At 49.5% G+C, this 23,320-nt stretch overlaps 7 protein-coding genes across 7 annotated transcripts; 6 read left to right on the plus strand and 1 right to left on the minus strand.

Annotated features, from left to right (window-relative positions):
- Window positions 1-388: 388 nt before the first annotated feature.
- Window positions 389-2,703, plus strand: N7533_007690 (uncharacterized protein; the record flags this gene model as incomplete). The annotated part of the gene is made up of 2 exons (XM_057104340.1): window positions 389-839; window positions 893-2,703. Coding segments are annotated over 2 exons (2,262 nt in total), but the record flags the coding sequence as incomplete, so codon positions are not given.
- Window positions 2,704-3,813: 1,110 nt separating this feature from the next.
- On the plus strand, window positions 3,814-5,182 carry N7533_007691 (uncharacterized protein; the record flags this gene model as incomplete). The annotated part of the gene is made up of 2 exons (XM_057104341.1): window positions 3,814-3,983; window positions 4,078-5,182. The coding sequence occupies 2 exons, from the start codon at window positions 3,814-3,816 to the stop codon at window positions 5,180-5,182; spliced, it is 1,275 nt and encodes a 424-aa protein (XP_056959298.1).
- Window positions 5,183-5,490: 308 nt separating this feature from the next.
- Window positions 5,491-7,107, plus strand: N7533_007692 (FAD-binding oxidoreductase; the record flags this gene model as incomplete). Its single annotated transcript, XM_057104342.1, has 1 exon — window positions 5,491-7,107. The coding sequence occupies one exon, from the start codon at window positions 5,491-5,493 to the stop codon at window positions 7,105-7,107; it is 1,617 nt and encodes a 538-aa protein (XP_056959299.1).
- Window positions 7,108-8,240: 1,133 nt separating this feature from the next.
- Window positions 8,241-10,169, plus strand: N7533_007693 (GMC family oxidoreductase; the record flags this gene model as incomplete). The annotated part of the gene is made up of 1 exon (XM_057104343.1): window positions 8,241-10,169. The coding sequence occupies one exon, from the start codon at window positions 8,241-8,243 to the stop codon at window positions 10,167-10,169; it is 1,929 nt and encodes a 642-aa protein (XP_056959300.1).
- A 1,850-nt stretch (window positions 10,170-12,019) lies between these two features.
- Window positions 12,020-20,211, plus strand: N7533_007694 (type I polyketide synthase; the record flags this gene model as incomplete). The annotated part of the gene is made up of 7 exons (XM_057104344.1): window positions 12,020-12,244; window positions 12,342-12,755; window positions 12,810-14,175; window positions 14,229-15,370; window positions 15,420-16,887; window positions 16,967-19,311; window positions 19,369-20,211. 7 exons carry the CDS (start codon window positions 12,020-12,022, stop codon window positions 20,209-20,211), a joined length of 7,803 nt encoding a protein of 2,600 aa, XP_056959301.1.
- Window positions 20,212-20,641: 430 nt separating this feature from the next.
- Window positions 20,642-21,395, plus strand: N7533_007695 (snoRNA-binding rRNA-processing protein IMP3; the record flags this gene model as incomplete). Its single annotated transcript, XM_057104345.1, has 3 exons — window positions 20,642-20,673; window positions 20,776-21,136; window positions 21,222-21,395. 3 exons carry the CDS (start codon window positions 20,642-20,644, stop codon window positions 21,393-21,395), a joined length of 567 nt encoding a protein of 188 aa, XP_056959302.1.
- A 203-nt stretch (window positions 21,396-21,598) lies between these two features.
- Window positions 21,599-22,956, minus strand: N7533_007696 (uncharacterized protein; the record flags this gene model as incomplete). Its single annotated transcript, XM_057104346.1, has 2 exons — window positions 21,599-22,719; window positions 22,776-22,956. The coding sequence occupies 2 exons, from the start codon at window positions 22,954-22,956 to the stop codon at window positions 21,599-21,601; spliced, it is 1,302 nt and encodes a 433-aa protein (XP_056959303.1).
- Window positions 22,957-23,320: the final 364 nt, after the last annotated feature.

Raw genomic sequence — 23,320 nt, forward strand, 5'->3', positions numbered from 1 at the left:
GGTGGAAGTGGAAGGGAAAGCCCTAATTTGCAATCTGATTGGCCAGTTGGTGGGAGAGCTTGGGAGCTTCCCCAGACCCGCCGATCATCAGTGACATACTATTTATGCTATATCTACACTATAGTTATACTATGTTTATTACGAGTATCGGTAGTATACTATCTGATGTAATGTGGAATCTACTTAGATGGTACCAGAGTACCTAATTGTACATAAGTATACTATAAGTAGGCTACAAGTATACAGTGTAGTACCTGTTCAACGGTGTCGTCATCCGCAAAACAGGCTGACTGCACTTGTTGCACTTCCCTCCCACTTCACCTCCACTTCTTTCACAGTACACACGCTACTCCCAACCATTCTCTCTTTTCTGCTGATTATTGTAGTTGCTGTTTCTGTCGGTCTCCGAGTCTGCCGCATCCACCATGCCGGGCGAAACAGAGCCCCTCCTCCTCGTTACGAGGATGACACTGCCCGTCAGCGTCAGCTCCACCAGAAGCTCCATTCTTACCAGATGCTCCGCGCCCTCTCTGAAGGTTATCTCCCTACCACCGAACAAGCAATCGCCAATCTCCGCACCTTTCTCGCTTCCGACCTTCTCAACCTTCGCAATCAAGACATCGGCTCCGTTGGCCGCCAACTCGTCCGCGACGCGCGTCTCTGGATCACCACCTTGATCGAGTTTCTGCACGACAAGAATGCCTCCGATAATCTCCAGAACTTCCTCTGGCATCTCGCCCGCGCCCGCGTCTCGGTGGATCAGTCCCGCATATCCCAGCACGCGGCCCATGTGAAAGCACGCGCCGATACCAAAGCTGGTGGGTCCCCTTCCCTCCTGTGTCTGTCCTGGCCATGGCGTACTGGCTAACCCTATATTGTGCTTGATACGTAGCATATGATAGTTTCCGTACTGTGGGAAGCTTACTCCTCACGAATGCCGACTTCCGTCTTTTCGTCGACGACATTGCGACCGTTGGCCGCCAGGTCTTTGCAGATACCGCCTCATCACTGGCAGAGGCGTCAAAACAGGTCGCGGATGAAGTGCAGCCCTCGGAAGAAGAACAGCAGGCGCTGACGGGTGCGGGCGCCGATGAGGGTCGGGAATTGTCGGGGGAGCAGGTGAAAGAGGAACTCAGCCATATTGCCGATATTGCGGGGAAAGGCGCGGCTCATACAGGCCAGGATGCTGTAAAAAGCGCCCGGCAGCATCTTTCCGGTCGAGAACGAGAGACATTGCTCTATCGGTTGAAGAAAACAGTGCAAAATCTGCGCGAAAGAACTGACTATAACGATTCCGTCTCGACTATTGTACAGCTGGTAAAGCGATATGCGGCTGTCTACGCCAGCGCGGCAGAAGTCACCGCGGATGCTGCAGAAGAGGATCTCCGAATCAATGATGATCTCAAGCAAGCGGTCGATCAATTTTGGGGTCTGCTGCGGTCCTTTGGGAGTGCAAAGGAATGGGACAAGTTGCAAGAAAAATTCCATAATCTTCTACGACATGCTAATTCAGACCCTGAGTTTGAACGGTTGATGGGTGAAGCGGGCAATTCTCTCCAGGACATGCTCACCGACCCCGAATTCTTCAACTACGCCCCTGAGAAACTCGACGAGCTACAGCAAAAGTCCGAGCGTGTCGGGTCAGAAGGACATCTGCGCCAGGACTTGGATGACTTCCTAGCACAAACCAAGCGAGCCTTGCGGTCGGTACCCGATGACCCTGCAGTGTCCAAATTAATCAATGCGACGAAAAAGATTTACCACGATGCCTCAGCAGCCTACAATGACCACAAGGCAGATCTTCCAGCTGATATCGTCAACGTCATGCTCCCCGTTCTCCTGCGAGCCATCCAGTACATCCCAATCCCACGTTTGGAGATCTCCGCGCCGGAGATGGACCTCCTCTTAGAGAACCTGATTCTCGAGCCCGGCCGCACAGTCAACTTCTCCTCTTTCCTCCCATACCGACTGCACCTCGTCACGCGAAACGACATCGATGTCGTCAAGAAGCACTCCAAACGAACCGAGACAGCCATCAAAACCGTCTTCACAGTAACAGTCCAAGGCCTCAATATCAGCGCCGAAGAATTCGGCTACTGGTTCAAAGCCCACAGCGGCCTATTCTTCTACTTCAAAGACGAAGGCATAGCCAGTTTCTACCTAGACCGCCGAGGCATCGACATAACCCTCGAAATCGAAGTCGGCCGCAACAGCCTCGAACAAATCTTCACCCTCCGCGGCGTCCGCGTCCGCATCCACAAACTAGACTACAAGGTCTCAAAAAGCAAATGGCGCTTCCTGCTCTGGCTGACAAAACCCTTCCTCAAACACCTCGTCCGCCGCACGCTGGAGAAGAAAATCGCCGAGGAAATCGTCGCCGCGGCCTTTGCTCTGAACAGGGAACTTATCTTTGCGCGCGAGCGGCTCCGTGCAACTCGCATCGCTAACCCGCAGGATCTGGCTACCTTTGTACGAGCCGTCCTTGCTCGGCTCAAACCTGCGGACTCGGACGTGGAGGCTCGGGTTGGTATTGATCCTCTAAAGAGTGGGGTTTTCCATGACGTTTATGCTCCGGGGAGTATTGTTAAGACGTGGCATGAAGAGGCTACCCGTGCGCAGGAGGCGATTGAGGATGGTGATGAGACGCATGGACTTGGGTTGACCTGGCGGAATGAGATTTTTGATGTTGCGGGTTCGCGATGATACCTCGGTGATTTCTGCTCGGGGATTCAATTTCATGGTAGGCCTGCGGGTATGGTTTATGATTTATGACATGGAATGGGATGGTGATTGGGTTAATCAGGTATTGGTACTAGTTGATATTTGTACAAGTTAATTTGACTTGTTTCTATTATTTCCAAGGATTTTTTTTTGCATACCTACTGCTACCTGCTAAAAGAGCACTTCAATACATGATGTTCGAACGCAGTGGTACAAACACACAGCACTTGGTAGTTAGCGCGTGGAAACGTACGACATGCGATATTTTGGGTTCTGCCGGATCCATTAGCTGCTGCATGAAGAGCACATAGTGTATTATATCCAACATGTATGTTATCATCATTGTCCGTGGACAACTCAAAATGTAATCTTCATTCCGCAACTAATCCGACAAGACCCATCGTACTACATCCATGGATGGCATATGTATCTACGCGCCCCATAATGAATGAAAGAGAGGAATGCCAGAGGACAAACTCGACCAGTTTGAGTATGGGAGCCAAGCACGGGGCATGAAGAACCTGAAGGATTCAATTCCAGTGCCCACTGGTAGGTGGATGGTTGAAGAAAGGAATATAGCTAGTAGGATGCTGAGGCATTATATAGAAGACGCAGTCATGTGATTGCACCCTTCTGGTATACAGCAAACAAACCCGAAGAGGAGAACAAATGGGGTTCGTTTGAGTGGAAGTGGCCATGCCTGAATGGCTTAGACGAACCTTGAAATACTAGTAATGTGAATTGTTTTTTGTGTCCAATAAAATGAAATATAATCATTGATGACATTGCCAAAATATTCCGTCAATAACAACCCGGCTTGTTATACTTCCACGTGACCAGCGATAAGGACTATCTGGCCGGATTGATTGACGACTGAGTTGAAGTTCACCCGAACACTCTTGATCTCTCGCAAAAGATTCAAGTCTACCGGGACCTCAATCCCATTCCACTCATGTCGACCTAATACTTCAATCCAACTTAATCCAACACACTCCTTCCCCCCGACCATAACGCGGGACAGCCACATCTAGCTGCAGCGGAGCTCTACTCCCGCAACACCGCCGCAGCTAATCGCTGCTACACCTTTGGAAAATGTATCTCCAACGACTCTTCCTTCTCATCGCGGTCGCCTTGTTTGCCGTCGTCGTCCTCGCTGCCGAAGATTACTACAAGATCCTCGGAATCGACAAATCCGCCTCCGACAAAGATGTAAAACGCGCATACCGTACCCTCAGCAAGAAATACCACCCTGATAAGAACCCGTGAGTACAAATTCGCTACGCAGCAACCATGCAGTTGAATTCAATCCAAGCAATATCATTCAAGTTCAAGTTCTAATCAAACCGCAAATTCCAGCAACGACGAAACCGCGCGCGAGAAATTCGTCGAAATCGCCGACGCCTACGACGTCCTCTCGACCAGCTCCCTGCGCAAGATCTACGACCAATACGGCCACGACGGCGTCGAGCAGCACCGAAAGGGCGGCTCGGCGGGCGGCGGCCGCGGCAACGACCCGTTCGACCTGTTCTCGCGATTTTTCGGAGGTGGGGGCCATTTTGGGCACGCGCCTGGTGCGCGACGGGGACCCGATATGGAAGTTCGGGCCGCGCTGCCACTGCGAGATTTCTACAATGGGCGGGAAATTAATTTCCTGGTTGAGAAGCAGCAGATTTGCGATTCTTGCGAGGGGACGGGGTCGAAGGATCGGGAAGTTGTTACTTGTGACCGGTGCTCGGGCCGGGGTATGGTGATTCAGAAACATATGCTTGCCCCCGGTATGTTCCAGCAGGTTCAGATGGCTTGTGATAAGTGCGGTGGGCAAGGGAAGCAGGTTAAGAATCCTTGTCCTGTTTGTGCTGGGCAGAGGGTTGTTAAGAAGGGGGTTGAGACTTCTGCTTCGATTGAGCCGGGTATGGGTAAGGGGACGAGGCTTGTTTTTGAGAACGAAGCTGACGAGTCGCCTGATTGGGTTGCGGGTGATCTGATTGTCGTTCTGGATGAGGAGGAGCCTGCGCTTGGCGCGAGTGACGAGGAGAGGACTGATGGGACTTTCTTCCGGAGAAAAGGGAAGGATTTGTTCTGGAAGGAGATGCTTTCGCTGAGAGAGGCTTGGATGGGAGAGTGGACGAGGAATGTTACACACCTTGATGGTCATGTTGTTGCTCTGAGTCGGAAGCGTGGGGAAGTTGTACAGCCCTTTTCGGTGGAAACGGTTGTTGGTGAGGGCATGCCATTCTACTCGGAGGGTCATTTGCACGATCATCATGAAGAGGGTGAGGATGAACCGGGCAATCTTTACATTGAGTATGTGGTTGTTCTGCCGGATCAGATGGAGAGCGGCATGGAGAAGGAGTTCTTTGCTTTGTGGCAGAAGTGGCGCAAGAAGATTGGGGTTGATTTGGGAGTTGATAGTGGCCGTCCAGTTCCTTTGTCGGCGGACGAGCCCAAAGATGAGCTGTAGTTCTGTATATTGAAGCATAAGTATAGATTCGGACCTAGCATAGATGGTGTTTGATACACACTGCCACTTCTGCTCTACCACTACCTAGGTAATGCTACTTTTAGACAATGGGTCAGTAGTCCGGATAAACATGAATACTAATAGAGTATCAATCAAGTACTAGTTGTACAACCTTAGTTCTCCTCGATACTTGATGTTGACCATTGATATTGACTGTTCTCACCGCCTGCAGGCACGGACAACTCCGCATAATCAGCCCAGTTATACTCCGCACTTCCAACTCTCGCATCGATCGGAATTCGGTGGAGATGGACCATTCAATTGCTGTACAGCTGATCTCGGATCGGGTTGCCGATTTCCACCGTCGTCAACAGCCCTTTCGCATCTACCATGGCTCGACTAATAGTACCCGGCCAGCCAATCACTCCCCATCCACCACGGTGAGCACAGCTGCACTCACCCGGGTTCTGGAAATCAATGAAGATAGCTGTACTGCAATCGTGGAGCCCAATGTTCCTATGGACTCTCTTGTCGCTGCCACAAAGGCAAAGGGCCTCGTCCCGTTGGTGGTAATGGAGTTTCCGGGAATTACCGTTGGAGGCGGCTTCTCCGGAACTTCAGGAGAAAGTAGCTCTTTTCGCGAGGGCTTCTTCGATAATACAGTCAATTGGATTGAGATAGTGCTTGCAGATGGTCAGATCGTGAAGGCGTATAATGACCGTGTCGGAAACGACCAGAAGAGCGAGAACGACGACTCGGCTCATGAATCACGCTCTGATTTGTTCTGGGGCGCGGCTTCATCGTTCGGAACCATGGGTGTCGTGACATTATTAGAGGTCCGCCTGAAAAAGGCCCAGCCCCTGGTAGAATTGAAGTATTATGTTAGCTCTGATATGAAAGATGCGCTACGAGTATTCCAGAAAGCGAGCGTGGACCCGGAGACAGAGTATCTGGATGGCATCGTCTATTCGCGAACGAAAATCGTCGTCTGTGCTGGGAAACAAGTAGACGGAAAGCCGCGCAACGGCTCCGTCCAACAGTTCACTCGGCCGCGAGATCAGTGGTTCTACTTACATACCGAGAAAATTGCCAACCGTTCGACCTTAAGCCAACAAGATTTCTCTACACCTGATGCAATCGATTACATTCCACTTCAAGACTACCTGTTTCGCTACGATAGAGGTGCTTTTTGGATGGGCCGGTATGCGTTCCAGTTATTTCTCACGCCGTTTAACTTCATCACTCGCTGGATACTTGACTATTTCATGCACACACGAGTCATGTACCACGCTCTACATGTGAGCGGTCTTGCCAGACAATACGTGATTCAAGACGTCGGCGTGCCGATATCCACCGCAGCGGAATTTCTGGACTGGCTCGACGTCCCAGAGAACTTCGGACAATATCCGCTCTGGCTCTGTCCCCTCCGACCTGGAAGTGCAGGCGGACTGATGATTGAAGGGCAAGAATCGGAGACGCAGTCAGAATCGACTAACGCCGAGCGAACGACTCTCATGAACTTTGGGATCTGGGGTCCGTCAACAGCAGCTGGACAGTCCGGCTTTGTGGCTCAAAACCGCGGCATCGAGCACAAGGTCCATGCCCTTGGAGGAAAGAAGTGGCTTTATGCGCATACTTACTACACCGAGTCGGAGTTCTGGGATATCTATAAGAAAGACGGGTACGATGCCCTCCGCACGAAATACCATGCCCAGCATCTGCCAACTTTGTTTGACAAGGTTCGTGTGCGCGAGTCGGATCTTCCTGGCGCGCACCGTGGGGAGTTTGAATCAGGGTGGAAAGGGATGGTTAAGCGGGCTCTTTGGGATGTGTGGCCCTTTAGTGGACTGTATGGGGTTTACAAGGCTTGGAGGGGTGGTGATTATATTTTAAAGAAGGAGGGTTCTAGCAAGAAAGTTGACTAGTGATTGATACCCCGGAAATATAGGTAAGTGATAACGAAGGGGAAGAAAGATGATGATGAATGTATATATGGCCATGATCTAGAAAAGGAGGGAGGCTAGAGCTTGAATATCGTTCGATCTAGAGAGCCCGAAGCATCTCGCCTCAAATTTAGTCAATAGGTATGATAGATGAAACCGAGAGTCAGAAACAAAAGTAGCACACCTCGACGATATCCGTTTGAAACTTGAACCATTGATGCAAAAGTGCCAATGAGGCGGGGCCGTGACCATTTGGCTAATACGAAACGCCTTTGGTGACCCGCATTATTTGAGGGATCGACACGGCATTTTTCATGACACAACTTTAATGCCGGTTTCATGTGACAATCAATACTAGACACAATGGGTCAGAATAAGCAACGAACCTTAAAATTGCCATGATTGTAGCAGCATGATATCTTGCCATCTGATTTTCCTTCCAAGCTTGGCAGAGTTTAGCCAAGCTCACAGGACTGGATGATATCACAATGCAAGATCTCGCGTCCAGGAGTGGGTCATCAACTCCACAATCGGCAAATGAAATCTCTTAAGAACAACAATGACAACAAGAAAAAAAAAAGCAAAGGTCCCTGATACCTGAGATCCAGACGTACATATTGTACATACTCTGCTGCCTCAGCACTCAGCTTAGTGCATCAACCTCGGCTGGCATTGAAATTTTGCTGTCCGATCGCAGAGTCCCGCGTGGCTACTGACTAGCGATTGACTAGCTCGTCAGCTCCAACTGAAAAGGGACCGATCGTCGCTGCACTCAAGCTTTGTGGTTCGCCATGACCCTTAACTAGGGTTCGTGGTGGATCTGTATGCACAGAATGGGTGTTTGCTGGATCTGATCTAGGATTTCATTTCGCTTGGAAATTCCATTCAGCCTGTCAGACAGCGAGCTCACCTCTGATCAATTCCGCGCCCAGCTCCACTAAGACATAAACTTGATCATCTCGTTAGTTCTCCTGTGTTATGTGGTGGGTACATATTAATTCCGATGGGTCCGTCCATATTTAGAATGCAATTGTTGGACTCATCGTCTTACCCGTCCTCTCCTTTTCCTATGTTCCTTTGAACCACCACACTCAATTGCAAACAGGCACTTCAATATGCTATTCTCACGGCTTTTCGGCCTGGCTGCCTTTTCAGCGGGCCTGAGTGCCGCGGTGGAATTGACTGGCTACGATTATGTCGTTGTTGGATCCGGTGCTGGCGGTGGCCCCCTTGCTGCCCGACTTGCTCTTCACGGCCATAAGACGCTCCTTATCGAAGCTGGCGATGACCAGGGATTGAATGATAATTATACTGTGCCAGCCTACTCCGCCAAGGCCTCTGAAGATGGGGCCATGGCCTGGAACTTTTTCGTTCGTCACTACGCGGATGAGGCCCGCCAGGCCCTTGATTACAAAACAACATACGAGACTCCCGACGGAGAGGAATATACAGGACTCAATCCCCCGAAGGGATCGACTATGAAGGGTACATTGTATCCTCGCACTGGCACTCTCGGTGGTTGTACCGCACACAATGCTTTAATCACGGTTTATCCCCATGAATCGGATTTTGACTATATCTCCACCCTCACTGGCGATGGTTCCTGGTCTCCCGATAACATGCGAAAATACTTCGAGCGCATGGAGAAAAACAAGTATGCCCTGCCATTGCTTCCTGGCCACGGCTATGATGGATGGCTAGGTGTTGAAGAGGCCCCCGTCAGTATTGTTCTGGAAGATCCACAGTTGCTGAGTATGCTTCTTGGAGGTGCATTTGCTCTGGGAAACCAGACCAACTCGATTTTCAACATTGGAACCTTGCTCGCTGGTGACGCTAATCGCGATGCTAAGTCGCGTGATACTTCTCCTGGATATTATCAAATCCCCATCGCCACTGATGGCAGCAAGCGTAATGGCCCCCGTGAGTTCCTGGTTGCTGTCCACGGCGCCAAAAATTCCGATGGCTCAAAGAAGTATCCTTTGGATATCAGGACCAACTGCCACGCGACCAAGATCATGTTTGACAATTCTACTACACCACGTGCTACCGGTGTTGAGTTCTTGGATGGCAAATACCTCTACCGCGCAAGCCCTCGCTCCGCAACTGCTGGAAAGGGAACACCTGGAAGTGTTACTGCGTCTCGCGAAGTCATCATTTCTGGCGGCGTTTACAACTCCCCTCAACTTCTTAAACTGAGTGGTGTCGGACCTGCAGAAGAGCTCCGCAAATTTGGCATCGACGTCGTGTCCGACCTCCCGGGCGTCGGCACAAACCTCCAAGACCACTACGAAACTGCCGTCCAAGGCCACACGCCCAAGGACTTCATCGCACTAAAGGGATGTACATTTAGCGTGAATGGCGAAGAGGACCCCTGCCTGGATCGCTTTAACAGCCCTATCCTAGGAAACCGTGGTATCTACTCATCTGGTGGATTCGCTGCTACTATGTTCTACAAGAGCAGCGTTACAGCAGACGACAGCTACGACGCCTTCGTATTTGGAGGCCCCGTAAACTTCCGCGGCTATTTCCCCGACTACAGCATTAACATCACTGAACGCCATGACTGGTGGTCGTGGGCTGTTCTGAAAGCGCACCCACGCAACACCGCCGGCTCTGTGACCCTCCGCTCGGCCGATCCGCTCGACATGCCAGATATCGTGTTCAACTATTTCGACACCGGAAGCGACGGCTACGAGAAGGACCTGACGGCAATCACCGAGGCGATCGGAGTTGCTCGTGATGCGTTCCATCGCCAGCTGGTTCCGATTGAAGAAGTTTTACCCGGCAAGGATGTGAACTCGGAAGAAGAGATCCACGATTATATCAAGAACACTTCTTGGGGCCATCATGCTTCGTGCACATGCCCTATCGGAACTGATGACGATCCTATGGCTGTATTGGATTCAAAGTTCCGTGTGCGTGGTGTGAAGGGGCTGCGTGTTGTTGATGCGTCGGTTTACCCACGTATCCCTGGAACGTTCACTGCCGTTTCGACCTATATGGTGGCTGAAAAGGCGGCTGATGATATTATTAATGCTTTGTAAGCTTTACTAAGTTCCATATACCATCAATCCTACGTCAAAGAGCCCTTCGTGCTTGATTGCCCGCTGTCAGAATGAAGATTATTATGTGTTATATTCCAAGGTTCCCCTTATGGACATTGTAGATTATCAGCTCTGTTTCTTTGTTCCGGAAACATTATCCAGCTCAGGATCACGGTCTGCTTTGTTGAAGATGTCTGGAAAAGAAAGTCCCATTCTTGACGATGATTTTAGGCCGTTGTCCCGGACGGATGCAAGTTCCCGCCAAAGACAAAGAAAAGCGAAGCACCCTGTACATAAGTTTCCACCGCAGTGTTGCAACTGTCCACTCAATGGCCTCGGTGTGTGTTGGTTCTCGTAGCTTCCCACTTACACCCCGGCTACCCTGCTAGTGTTGATGTTTGCCAGATGGGTTGAGAAACAGTCTGCCATCTCACAGCTGAGCCGTCTCGGAGCTTTGGCGCTCAGGTAACATTGGAAAGAGGAGACAGGCGTGTCATATGCCGAATAATGAGCTTCAGATTAAGGAAGCGGAAACCTCTGGCTGCAGCTAGCACGTTCTCATCCTTGTCTGTTGACTATTTTGGAATAGCTGACCTTGCGCGAGTCAACAATAGAGTGACCTAGGCTGCATCCACACCGTTCACGTGGTGGCGAGAATGTGCCAGCGGAGCAATCCTTCGCGGCTGGGCGATCGATTGAATTAGACCAACGAGACGTTATTCGTGGATTGTGACTTCTTGATGTTGGGTGGCGCTTTTTAGCTGCAGCAACGGCCAAACACAGGCGTATGGTTAGCTCTGAGGTGTGGGACAGCATGAATAGTTTGATGGGATCTCACGCTAAAGTCCTAGACTCTGCATCGTGCGTATGTTGTTTGCCACGGGCACTGCCCTCGAACGGTTGGACAGGCGTTAAACCAGCTAGCGGAAGGATCCATGGTGTGGAGAAGATCGATTTGTTTGTCCAAAATACGTAGCCTAGGCGAGGCTGCGCTTCTATTTCGTTCGAAAAGGGTAAAGTTAGTGAAACCTCAGCATTGAGGATTTTTCTTCTCGAATTAGCTTCGGTCATGGGCCGGGCCATACCCTTAAGCACGTATGCTTTGGCTATTCCGGGCCTTTGTCGAGTCGCCCTAGCATACTCTCCCACCAAGGTGGTCTATGGGCATGAAAGAGGGGCTTATTGACAGGGATTCCGAGAATCGATATCCGCCGATGCAGCCGTTGAGTGACAGGCAATGCTATTCGTCGACAAAGATCTATTGGGGGCGTTCATGCGGTGGCATGCATACTGGCGCAATCTTCCCCGCTTGTCCAGGGAACCGGAAAAAAGATGCACCCGATGCCCTGGTCTGCTTCAATATTGGGTCGAGATTGGGTGACCCCAAAAGTAAATACTCACTACCCCGAATAGATGGGCGGGTGCTTCGAGAGGAAAGAAGGAATGATTTCGCTATGACGTGGGCTTAACCTCACCCCCGCCCAATGCAAGAACCTAGGACAGATAACGGCGAAATAACGCGTACTTTTGATAAGAAATGCGGTTTTGATGGAGTAATCGAGCAAACTGAGGTGCCAGAAATGGACAATTCAACCGGCCAATCAATAAATTGAGTGCTGTGAACGGATTCATCCCAGCCGACTGATCAGCCCCTCCCAGCTGTGACTCGCATTGCACCTACTAGCTGTGCCTTTTTTCGATATATGATCTCTATTTCCCAGTCTCGTTTATAATTGAAAATATTTTCGAGAAAAGAAACTTATCTCTTGTAGCTCTTCTCGCTTTCTTAGGTGCTTTGCTACGCGGGATATCCTTGAAACCTTTCATCCGTTCTCATTTCAAACGATATCATGAACCCATCGTCAGAAAAATCGTGGCATCTCGACGATCCTGCTTCAGATGCCGTCGAGCCTATTGCAATAATTGGTATTGCTGCCAGATTTGCAAAGGATGCTCTTTCAATGGAAGATCTTCGGGACATTTTGCTAGAGGCCCGTTCTACATGGTCTCCCATTCCAAAGGAACGATTCAACTCCGAGGCATTTTATCATCCAGATCCTGAACATGGAGGCACGGTACGTTGAAAATTCCCTTTGCCCTCTTTTTATCTTCTTCATAAATTGTTGGGATCTCTAGAGGGGGTAATATTTACTAACGCTAGCAATTTCAAAGCTCCATGTCCAGGGAGGGCACTTCCTCGCTGAGGACCCTGCCCAGTTTGATTCGTCCTTCTTCAACATTACAAAAAATGAGGTGCTCACGTTGGACCCACAACAGAGGCTGGTGATGGAAAACGTGTATCATGGTCTCGAGAATGCCGGCGTCCCCTTGGCCCGTGCGATCGGATCCAATACATCAGTATTCGTCAGTGGGTTCAATCATGACTATTTGGGGATCCTCAACTCAGATCCCGAGACGACCGTAAAGTACAAGCCTACTGGTGCCTCGAATTCGATTATTTCGAACCGGGTCAGTTGGTTTTTCGATTTTAAAGGACCCAGTATGACTATTGACACGGCTTGTTCGAGTAGTCTGGTTGCTCTGCACCTGGCTGTCCAGAGCCTACGATCCCGTGAGACAACCATGGTATGTCATTTTCTCACCCACGGATCGTACTGAGTATACTGACAAAGCTCCCAGTCTGTTGTGAGTGGCGTGAGTATACTTGAAAACCCGCTCGAGACCACTGGTCACAGCCACCATGGTCTTCTTGGTGCCCAAGGCCGCTCCTTCAGCTTTGACGCTCGTGCTGAGGGATATGCTCGTGGTGAAGGGGTTGGCACTGTGATATTAAAACCTCTAGTAGATGCGATAAGAGATGGAGATGTGATTCGCGCAGTGATCCGTGAATCAGGTGTCAACCAAGATGGTCGGACATCCGGGATTACTCTTCCTAGTGGCGAGGCCCAAGAATCTCTGATACGAAAAGTCTATGAGCGAGCTGGTCTGACTATGCAAGATACCCGGTTTGTTGAAGCTCATGGGACTGGAACCCGAATCGGTGATCCCATCGAAGTGAAAGCACTTGCGAAGGCATTTGAGTGTCAACGAGATGGGCCTTTGCATATCGGGTCACTAAAATCAACTCTTGGCCATACGGAAGGATGCTCTGGTGTGGCAAGCCTCGCGAAAGCCATCCTGATCCTTGAGTCCGGTATTATCCCCGCGAACCACGATTTGCAGGAGGTGAATCCTGAGATTTTGGCGAAGGAATGGAATATTGACTTCCCTTCGGAAAGCATCCCTTGGCCCACTTCTGGTCTCCGAAGAGTTTCAGTTAATTCATTCGGAATTGGAGGGACAAATGCACACTGTATCCTTGATGATGCTTACCATTATCTTGATGAGCGTGGCCTCGAAGCTTCACACAACACTAGCACCGTAATTCGTCCATTTAAACCACTGCACGGTCAACTTTCACTTCTTCCCGAAGCTGATGGGGGTTTGAACATGTCGCTTACTGGGTTTGAATCTGACAGCGATGATACCGAGGTCGACTTTAGTGAAACACCCATCGCTCAGACACCCCTCGTCCAGAGCGGTGCAACAACTCCTTTGATCAAGCCAGTCCAAGTCCGCGAAATTCCAGAAGTGCCAATGGAAAATCAACAACTTTTCCTTCTCACTGCATTTGACGAAGATGGCGTTAAGCGCATTGCATCTTCGTATGCCTGTTATGTCAAAAAGCGGAATGCTTTTGGAGCGCAAAGCAGCAACCTACTGAGAAATCTATCCTTCACAACTTCGACACGGCGCTCCAAGTTTTCTTGGAAGAGCTTCTTAATGGCCTCCACTGCCAAAGAACTCGAGTGGAATTTGGTGGAGGGGAATTTCACAAAACCGACCAGGGCGGAGTTGCCCCCAGACGTCTGTTTCGTCTTTTCCGGACAGGGAGCGCAGTACAGCGCAATGGGGAAATCGCTTTTCAAATACCAAGTATTCAGACGTGCAATGGAGGAGGCTTCCGACTATTTTCAAAGCCTTGGAAGTGGCTGGTCACTGCTTGGTAAGAACGATCTCGTGATAAGAGCTTCTGAGGTCCGGGCTAATACATCTTAGTGGAACACGCAGCAATTGAGTCACAGTCAAAGGTTGACTCTCCTGAGATCGCACAGCCGCTCTGCACTGCACTTCAGGTCGCCTTGGTCGAGCTTCTAGCTAGCTGGGGAATATCTCCGACACGAGTGGTTGGCCATTCATCAGGTGAGATTGCAGCGGCCTATTGTTCTGGCAAAATTTCGCGTGAAGCTGCATGGAAGGTCGCCTATCTTCGAGGAGCTCTTTCGTCTAGACAGCAGTCAGCAAATGGAGCAATGATGGCCGTACGTCTGGAGGAGTCGAAATTGAACCGCCATATCGAATCCGTCCGGGAAAGACTCCAAGGCGAACTTAGGATTGCATGTTCCAACAGTCCTACAAACAACACCGTCTCAGGCTGCGCAGCTCTTATTGACGAGTTAAAGGCCATACTGGATAACGACGGCGTGCTCGCGCGGAAACTCAAGGTTCGAAATGCTTATCATTCATCGCATATGGAAAGTATTTCAAATGAATACCTCGAGCTTATGGGAAGCTTGGGCTTTGGCAGATACCTTGTGTTACCACACCCAGTTCGTATGTTTTCGACTCTCACCGGAGAAGAGTTAAACGAAGACCCCCTGCCGAGCAGATACTGGGTGGATAATCTGGTTTCCCCTGTGCGTTTTACCGACGGCATGAAAGGCGTTCTGTCTTCAGGACATATTGAGTCCGGTGGAATCTCCAACCTTTCATACTTTGTGGAAATAGGACCCCATTCGACCTTGCAAAGTGCGATCAAAGATACCTTGTCGTCAGAGTTTAGCAAAGGAAAGGCCAAATACCTTGCCATTCTGAACCGAACTGATCCAACTTTGACCCCTTTACTTAGTTTGATTGGCTTTCTTTCTAGCGGTGGATACAAAATTGACATCCACAAAGTCAACATGGCTTCCTGTGAGTACCCAAATACTCAGGCTAAGCTTTTGGTTGATCTTCCGGCGTACTCTTTCAAGCACGCAGAAAGGATACTTTACGAAAGTCGACTGAGCAAAAATCTTCGCTTTCGCAAGTTCCCGCGTCATGATCTTTTCGGCGCTCCTGTAATGGATTGGGATGCCAATGCACCACGTTGGAGACATTTCGTGAGACTGGAAGAAAATCCCTGGATAAGGCACCATGTGGTAAGCAAGAAGACTCTATCAAATTCAGATCTCAGCTCATGATTTTTAGATTGCCGGGAACCATGTTTACCCAGGTGTAGGCTATCTCGTGATGGCAATTGAAGCTTCGCGGCAGTTGGTTGGGGAGAAGGCCATAACTGGTTTCCACCTACGCCAAGTCTCCATTCGTCGAGCAATGATTATTCCGGACACCAAGCAGGGAATGGAAGTCTGCGTCTCAATGTCGACCGAATCCTCCTCTGAGCTCAGGGTTTGGCGCCGGTTCAATGTCAGTTCGTACAATGAGGCAAGTGAGCACTGGACAGTGCACTGTACTGGTCTCATCTCGGTTGATGAAAGCTCATCGGACGACCCCTTGAGCAATTCTCAAGAAATCAAAACCGAAGCCCAAGAATTGCGACGCAGGTATAACAGTGTTCACAAGACCTGCAACCGTCCGATAAATTTCTCGAATTCGTACGACGCGCTTCGAAAATCGGGGTTGGAGTTTGGTCCACTATTCCGCAATCTTCACGATGTGCGGCTCACAGACTGCCAGTTGGGGCAGATGACTGGCCTGGTGACTGTTCCCGATATTGCAGAGTCTATGCCAAAGCACTACGCGCATCCGCACCTAATTCATCCCGCCACAATGGATAGCATGATCCACATGATGATCGCAGCTGTGATGGATTTCACTAGGAAGCCTTCCCTCAAAAATATCAGACTTCCAACATTCATCCGCGATATGTGGGTATCTGCCGATTTGAACTCTACTCCTGGTCATAGATTCGAGGGATGTGCATCGGTACAACCCTCAACCTCTGAGAAATTTGAAGGTCAAATACGAATTTTCGATTCCAGTTCCAAGGCTCATTGTATTTACATGAGTGACATTGAGCTCACACCACTCGACAAGGACATGGAAGATGCTCCTGGGTGTCAGGTTTGCAACACAATTGAATGGAAGCCAGATGTTAATTTCCTGGACTCGGAGACAGCATGCACGCTGGCTCAGATCCAAGTCTGCCCCACAGACTACGATGAGGAATTATTGTGGGTAAAGCGTCTCCAGTTGGTCACCATGATATCTGTCATCGAGGCATTGAGCACGCTGGGGGAAATTGATACTGAGACCCTACAACCTCATCTCCGCAAGTTCTTTAACTGGATGCAGCATATACAAGGGAATCTTTTAAGTGACAAGATCATTCATCTGTCGCTTGTCGAGTTTGAAACATGCTTGCATGACAAGCTCCTGAGAGACGCTATTTTTGAAGAAGTTGCAAATCAGAATGCGACAGGCGCACTGACGGTTCGAATGGGACGAAATATTGCGTCTGTTATACGACAGGAGGAAGATCCACTGCATTTGATGTTCGATGAAGATCGCCTGATGGAACAGTTATACAACGAGATCATTCGTCTAGACAATCTGCCTCAATACCTTAGAAGCCACCTGTCTTTGATTCGCCATCAAAAGTCTCAGTTGCAAATTCTGGAAGTTGGCGGGGGGGACTGGAAGTTTGACTGCGGAGGTTCTTGACGTGCTCTCACCAGGATGTGACACACTGAATGGGAGTATTGCAAGTTATACCTTTACAGACATATCTTCAGCTTTCTTCAGAAAGGCTCAAGATAGATTCCACCTCTGGAAAGAAATTATGAAGTTTGAAGTCTTCAATCTTGAAGAAGAGCCTGCTGCTCAAGGTCTCGAGGCCAACTCCTACGATCTAATCTTTGCTGGGAATGTGATCCATGCCACCTCTGATCTTACTGCAACATTGCGGAGACTGCGGTCGTTACTTCGTCCTGGAGGACAGCTAATCATGCAAGAAGGAGTAAGACAAGACTTTCTATGGTACCCAGTTGCATTCGGTCAACTTCCCGGTTGGTGGCTTGGAGACGAGCCCATTCGAAGATGGTGCCCCTATATTCCCGTTTCCGCCTGGGAGCCACTACTCGTTGACTCAGGCTTCTCTGGTGTTGACATCGAGTATCCCTCTTCCGAAAATATTGATATGAGCTGGCAAAGTATCATAATTTCCACCGCTCTCGAATATGTGAAGCAGACGCCACAGAATGTTTATATTGTATCCTCCGGACCAAAAACACTCGACATCGCCGATTGTATAACCCAGATTCTTGAGGACGCTGGAACATATAACACTATCACGTTAAAACTCAACGAGCTTGCTCACTTTTCTTTACAAGGCTCCATGTGTATATTCCTCGCCGATATCGAGAGCCCAACTTTCACGGCCATTGAGAATAACGAGTACAACGCACTAAAAAACATGTTGATGAGTTGTGAAAACTTGCTTTGGGTTACTCCGGACTCAAGTGAATTGCCACTTGCGAGTATTTGCTTGGGTCTACTCCGCACCATTCGTTCGGAAAGAGATTCTGACGGTTCAAACATTGTCACTCTTACAGTTTCAGACTGTCAGCATGTCCCGCCCGAGGATGTGGCAGTCTGGACTTGTGGGATTGTTAAGCATCAGTTCACCAACAACGAAAGGGATGATAGACACGCTGAATACTTGCTACGGGACGACATCATTCATATTGGTCGACTTCGAACATTCGATGCTGCGAACAATTTTTTGGCCTTGCAATCTGAAGCCCCTCCACCCGACCTGCTACGCATCAATGATATCCAGCGCCCCGTTTGCTTGGAGAAGTTCGCGCCCGGAATCGATCCACGTTGGATCACTGATCTCCAGCACTTCAATCCACTACCCGAAACCCAGATCCTAGTTGAGATTCGTGCCATTGGTGTGACTTCAAGCTTTGATAGCCTGAATATACCTATCGAGGCGGCTGGCATTGTCACCAAGGTCGGACCCGCAGTGAAAGGCCTGACCACCGGCGACAAGGTGGTTTTACTGGTCAGTAGCACTGGTGATAAGTCTTTCCAGACTTTTGCGCGAATTGAAGAGGCGGTTGCTATCAAGATAGCAGATAATATCCCCCTGGAGACTGCTGCCAGTCTGCCAGCAGCTTTTGTCACTGCAATATATGGCCTCGGACACGTTGCGAAGCTATCTTCCAGTGACACAATCTTGATTCATGCTGGTGCGGATGTTTATGGTCAAGCTGGGATCCAATACGCCAAGTTGATTGGGGCCAATATTTTCGCAACTGTTTCCACCGCTGAGAGCAGGGCATTTTTGACTGATGTGTATGGAATACCCGAAGCTAACCTTTTCTCTAACAAAAGTCTCGACTTTTCCAAGAGCCTCATGAGACGTACCAATGGTGCTGGAGTTGATGTCATATTCAATACACTTACGGGTGAAGTTCAGCAAGAGTCCTTTTCATGCATCAAAGAATTTGGTCGTTTCATAGATGTGTCAGGAAATACTTCCCATCTACATTTGACGCAGGCGCCTGCATCAGTTCTTCGAACGCTCTCAATTTCTAACATTGATCTTGAAATCCTTATTAGCCATCGACCAAGTATCGTTCGACAACTCATTGAAGAGATCTTCTGTTTGTACTCTGAAGGAAAGCTCAGACAGGTCCAGCCTCTCAACATACTGCCGCTTTCTCAAATAAAGCGCGGCATTCAGACTCTCCAAAGCGAAGAAGCTGCTGAGAAAATAGTTTTCGTCCCAGGCCCAGACGACCTCATTCCCATTGTTCCAGAACAATTATCTCGTTTCCAGTTCGATGGAAAGGCGTCTTACATTCTTGCTGGGGGCCTTGGTGGGCTGGGGCGTAGCACCGCTCTCTGGATGGCTGCGCAAGGTGCGAAGAGTCTAATTTTCCTGTCACGGTCGAATAAGTACTCTGAAGCAGTAAAAATAATGGTTTCGGAACTTGAAAGGCTCGGATGCGACGCTCATATCTTTGCCTGTGACTTGGTTGATCGATGTCGCCTACGCACCGTACTGGACGATTGCCATCGGATACTCCCTCCCATCAAAGGATGCATTCAATGCTCCATGGTTCTAAAAGTATGTCAGGCTCTTCAATAATAAAACCGTGATATATCATACTGACATTTTATTCAGGACGCAGCCTTTGAGGGAATGTCCCTGGATACCTGGCAAGCTGCGATTCAACCCAAAGTCACAGGCTCGTGGAATTTGCACGAGCTTCTTCCGTCTGAACTAGACTTCTTCGTCATGTTATCCTCGGTATCCGGGATTTTTGGCAATCGTGGTCAGGCGAATTATGCGGCAGGAAATACATTCCAAGATGCGCTTGCAGCGTATCGCATCGCTCGTGGCATGAAGGCGTCTGTCATCGACCTCGGCAGTGTATCGAATGTCGGTTGGGTCGAGGAGAATCTTCAAAATGAGGCAGGCCGGCTGGGAAACCTCTATCAAATACTCAAAGAAAGCGAGGTCCACAGTGCGATTGAATTCATGATCGATTCACGTCATGACAAAGGGCAGAATCATGCGGGCCAGCCGGTATCGCAACTGGTTCTTGGTCTGCCAACAGCAGAGCTATGCCGTCAGAACGGTATTCAGGTTCCCCCTTACCTGAAATATTCGCTATTCACGCATCAGCGCTCTACTATAATAGTAAGCCAGGATGAAATGGGCGAAGAAAAGATAATTAGCACTGCGGCTCTTCTAGCATCCACAAGTACCTTTGACGAGGCAGTGGAAGTGGTGTCGGATGGGATTGTGCAGAAGTTTTCAGCACTTCTTGCCATTCCGGTTTCTGAGATCGATGTTCAGAGATTTGGTCTCAACATCATTGACTCACTGGTTGCCATGGAATTTCGCTCGTGGGTTAAGAAGGAGCTTAGCGCGGATGTGTCTGTGTTGGACATCATGGGGGCGCAAAACATTCGATCGCTGAGTGAGAAGATTGCCGATATCAGGAATACGGGTTCGAGCTAAGATATTTGAGACGGTCAATTTTAAGCAGTCTGAACTTTTTGACCTCCAATTTTTACTTGAAAAATACAATTCTCTTGCATGATCGATTTTACTACTCCACTCATTTTGTTCTTTTTTTCTTAGAATTAATGCGAGTTTTTAGTATGAACCTCTTTCATTGACGTTGGGATGTCCGAAATAAAATAATTACTTAAATATCTATCAATCTATCCTATTTTATGGCATTTAGTTTTGAGAATTCGATCATTGCTTTCAGTATAGATCCAAGTCATGTGACCATGTGATGGCAGAGTGGCAGAATGTGGTACACCGCCTAGATAACAAATTTGTTATCGCGGACTTTTTTCACGGCCAACTCGGTCGCTCCAGTCGCAAAAAACCCTTGAGCATCCCCGTTTTCGAGTGACCGAACCTCGAAACCCTCTACAAGATGGTCCGTCAGCTCAAGCATCACGAGAAGAAGTAAGTCCGGCCACGCACTCTTCGCCATCCCTAAGCCCAGAGCCACCGCCAGCACAAGCTTGCGACGAGGCAAGAACAATCGTTGACAAGCTCCCATTACAGACTTCTCCGGAAGGTCGATTTCCACACCTACAAGTCCGACGGAAATCACCGCGAACATGAGATCCGCCAGCGCTACCTCCTCCAAGACCCAATGGACTACCGCAAGTACAACGCCATGTGCGGATCCCTCCGCCAGCTCGCCCATAAGCTTTCTCAGCTAGACCCGGAGTCGGACCCCGTCCGCAGGAAACTCGAGTCCGAGCTGTTGGAGAAGTTGTGGCGCATGGGAATCCTGAAGCAGTCTCGTGAGCAGGGTGCGGGCTTGTCCCGTGTTGAGAGAGAGGTCACTGTGTCTGCTCTCTGCCGGAGACGTTTGGCGGTGCTGATGGTGCGCACGAGGATGGTTCAGACTATCAAGGCTGTAAGTTTTTGAACCACGCGCGAAGTGCGGGTGGTGCAGGAGAAGGGGAAAAACAAAGGAATATGAATTCTAACTGGTAGAATAGGCTACTACCTTCATCGAGCAAGGCCACGTCCGCGTTGGAACTGAAGTCGTTAACGATCCCGCTTTCCTGGTTACTCGCAACATGGAGGACTTCGTCACCTGGGTCGACTCCAGCAAGATCAAGCGCAACATTATGCAATACCGCGACAAGCTGGACGACTTCGATCTGTTGTAAATGTGAATACTCGAGAGCTCGGCAGCGGGGCACGGAAGGCTCGGAAAAGGCCATTTGTTTGTCTCCGTCTCTGGAAAAAAAAGGCATTTTGGGTTCTGTTTTGATATACCCGGCGCTTATGCATTCTATAATTTACCGGCGCTATGAACAATTGACGAAATTATTGTGATATTTTGGCCTGCTGCTTTTGCTTCCGCTTTCTTTCAGACTTTTACTTTCCACTTCCACTTCCAGTCAAGCAGTGCCCATCGCGACATACCCACAGAAATAAGCCCAATGAGAAGGACTGCGGCATAAAAGCCGACAAGGGCTTGGGGTGTCGTCGATTGAAGAAGCTCACCACCAACAGGAACCGTTAACAACACTCCAAATGCAGCAACGGAGTATATTGTGCCGTAAAATCGGCCATATTCCTCCGTGCGACAAAGCTGGCCCGCGCAGACAGGAGCCAAAGAGACCCAACCGCCCGACCCGAAGCCAAAGATGGCGACAACCGCATACAGCGTCGCTTCGTTCTGAGACCCGAAGGGAATCCAAACACTCCCCATGATGACCAGAGTGATGCACGCCAGAGTCAACAGGATGTTGAATCGACCAAATAGATCTGCCGCAACACCGGGTAGTACTCTACCGACCAGACTCATACTGTTCAGCACAGTGAGCGAGTAAAACTGAACATCAAGGTCGAGACCCGAGTAGCGAACATAAGTCGGAAGAAGAGCCGCACAGCCAAAGATGATAAATTCAAAAGCAAACACCGCCACCGCAAGAAAACACAGTCTTGGCGCCTTGAACGCACGGAGATCGACAATGGCTTTCGTCTCGCCAACCATCGGCAGTCGGCCCTTCACAAGCATGATTCCAGCTGCGTAGCAGCCAAGTGCCATAAACCCGATGATCCGAATCGACCACGTCCAGCCGTATTCTTTGAAAAGTGTTCGCAGGAGCAAGGGAATGATTGCACCGCCAGCCGATGAGCCGGACATGCAGAGGCCAGAAGCGAGTGCACGCCGTCTATAAAACCAGTGGCTTAACACGGAGATGGAAACTGTTGTCACGACTGCTGAAGAGATACCGCCCAGTACACTGAGACATAGCATGAAATGCCAGTACTTCGTGCACTCGGCGAGCAGGAAGTACGAGGCGGTGCTACCGAGTGACCCAATGATCAACAGCATGCGAGGTCCATATCGATCAAATAGTGGGCCAACCTGGATTCCCAGGAATAAAGTGAGAAATACTAGGACCGCAGTGATCCAGCCCACGTCTCTAACCGTGTAATCCGCTAGTTGATGGGTACTGAGATAGTCCTGGACGGATCCAACTACAGAGACGCGGGTTAATGACGGCGAGGGAATTCTTGGCAGGCAATATACATACTGGCGGTTTGAAATCCAAACGATGGAAATAAAATCAAGGCTGAGCCTAGTAAGCAAGTCCATGCCTCTTTTCCGCCATCTGGAAATGCAAGTGAGACTGCAGTATCTGCCAGTGGTGGGTTCTCAGATCCGGCGTTAAGCCCGGCTAGTTCAAAATCGGTTTCTTGAGCCTGACTGCGCATGATGACCAATATTCAAAATAGAGGCATGGATATTCGCGAAATAAGAAACAGAAAAAGAAAAATCATGTACAGGAGGGAGGGGAAGATAAATAGTAGAGTCATTCCCCGGTGGGTCCTTCTGTCATCGACAGGGCGGGGGGAGTGGGGGAAGTCCTTGGCAGAGAAAAAGCGTCAGAAGTGAGGCATGATATCGGTCTTTGAAAATGATTGTAGTCTATTTGCATGTTCGTTTCTATGGGTAATTTTGAGTCTGGCGGGAGACTCTGGTATTCATGCTCTGCTGCATATCGCCTGGCATCCTCCCCTCGTGCCGCTTCATGATGTCTAGTCACAGAGACCAGCTTGCTTCGTTACCTCTTCGATC

This window comes from Penicillium manginii (genome assembly GCF_028828005.1).
Source record: "Penicillium manginii strain IBT 31320 chromosome Unknown utg000005l:1.0-5665137.0:1.0-5668048.0, whole genome shotgun sequence".
In the NCBI taxonomy this organism is placed as follows: domain Eukaryota; kingdom Fungi; phylum Ascomycota; class Eurotiomycetes; order Eurotiales; family Aspergillaceae; genus Penicillium; species Penicillium manginii.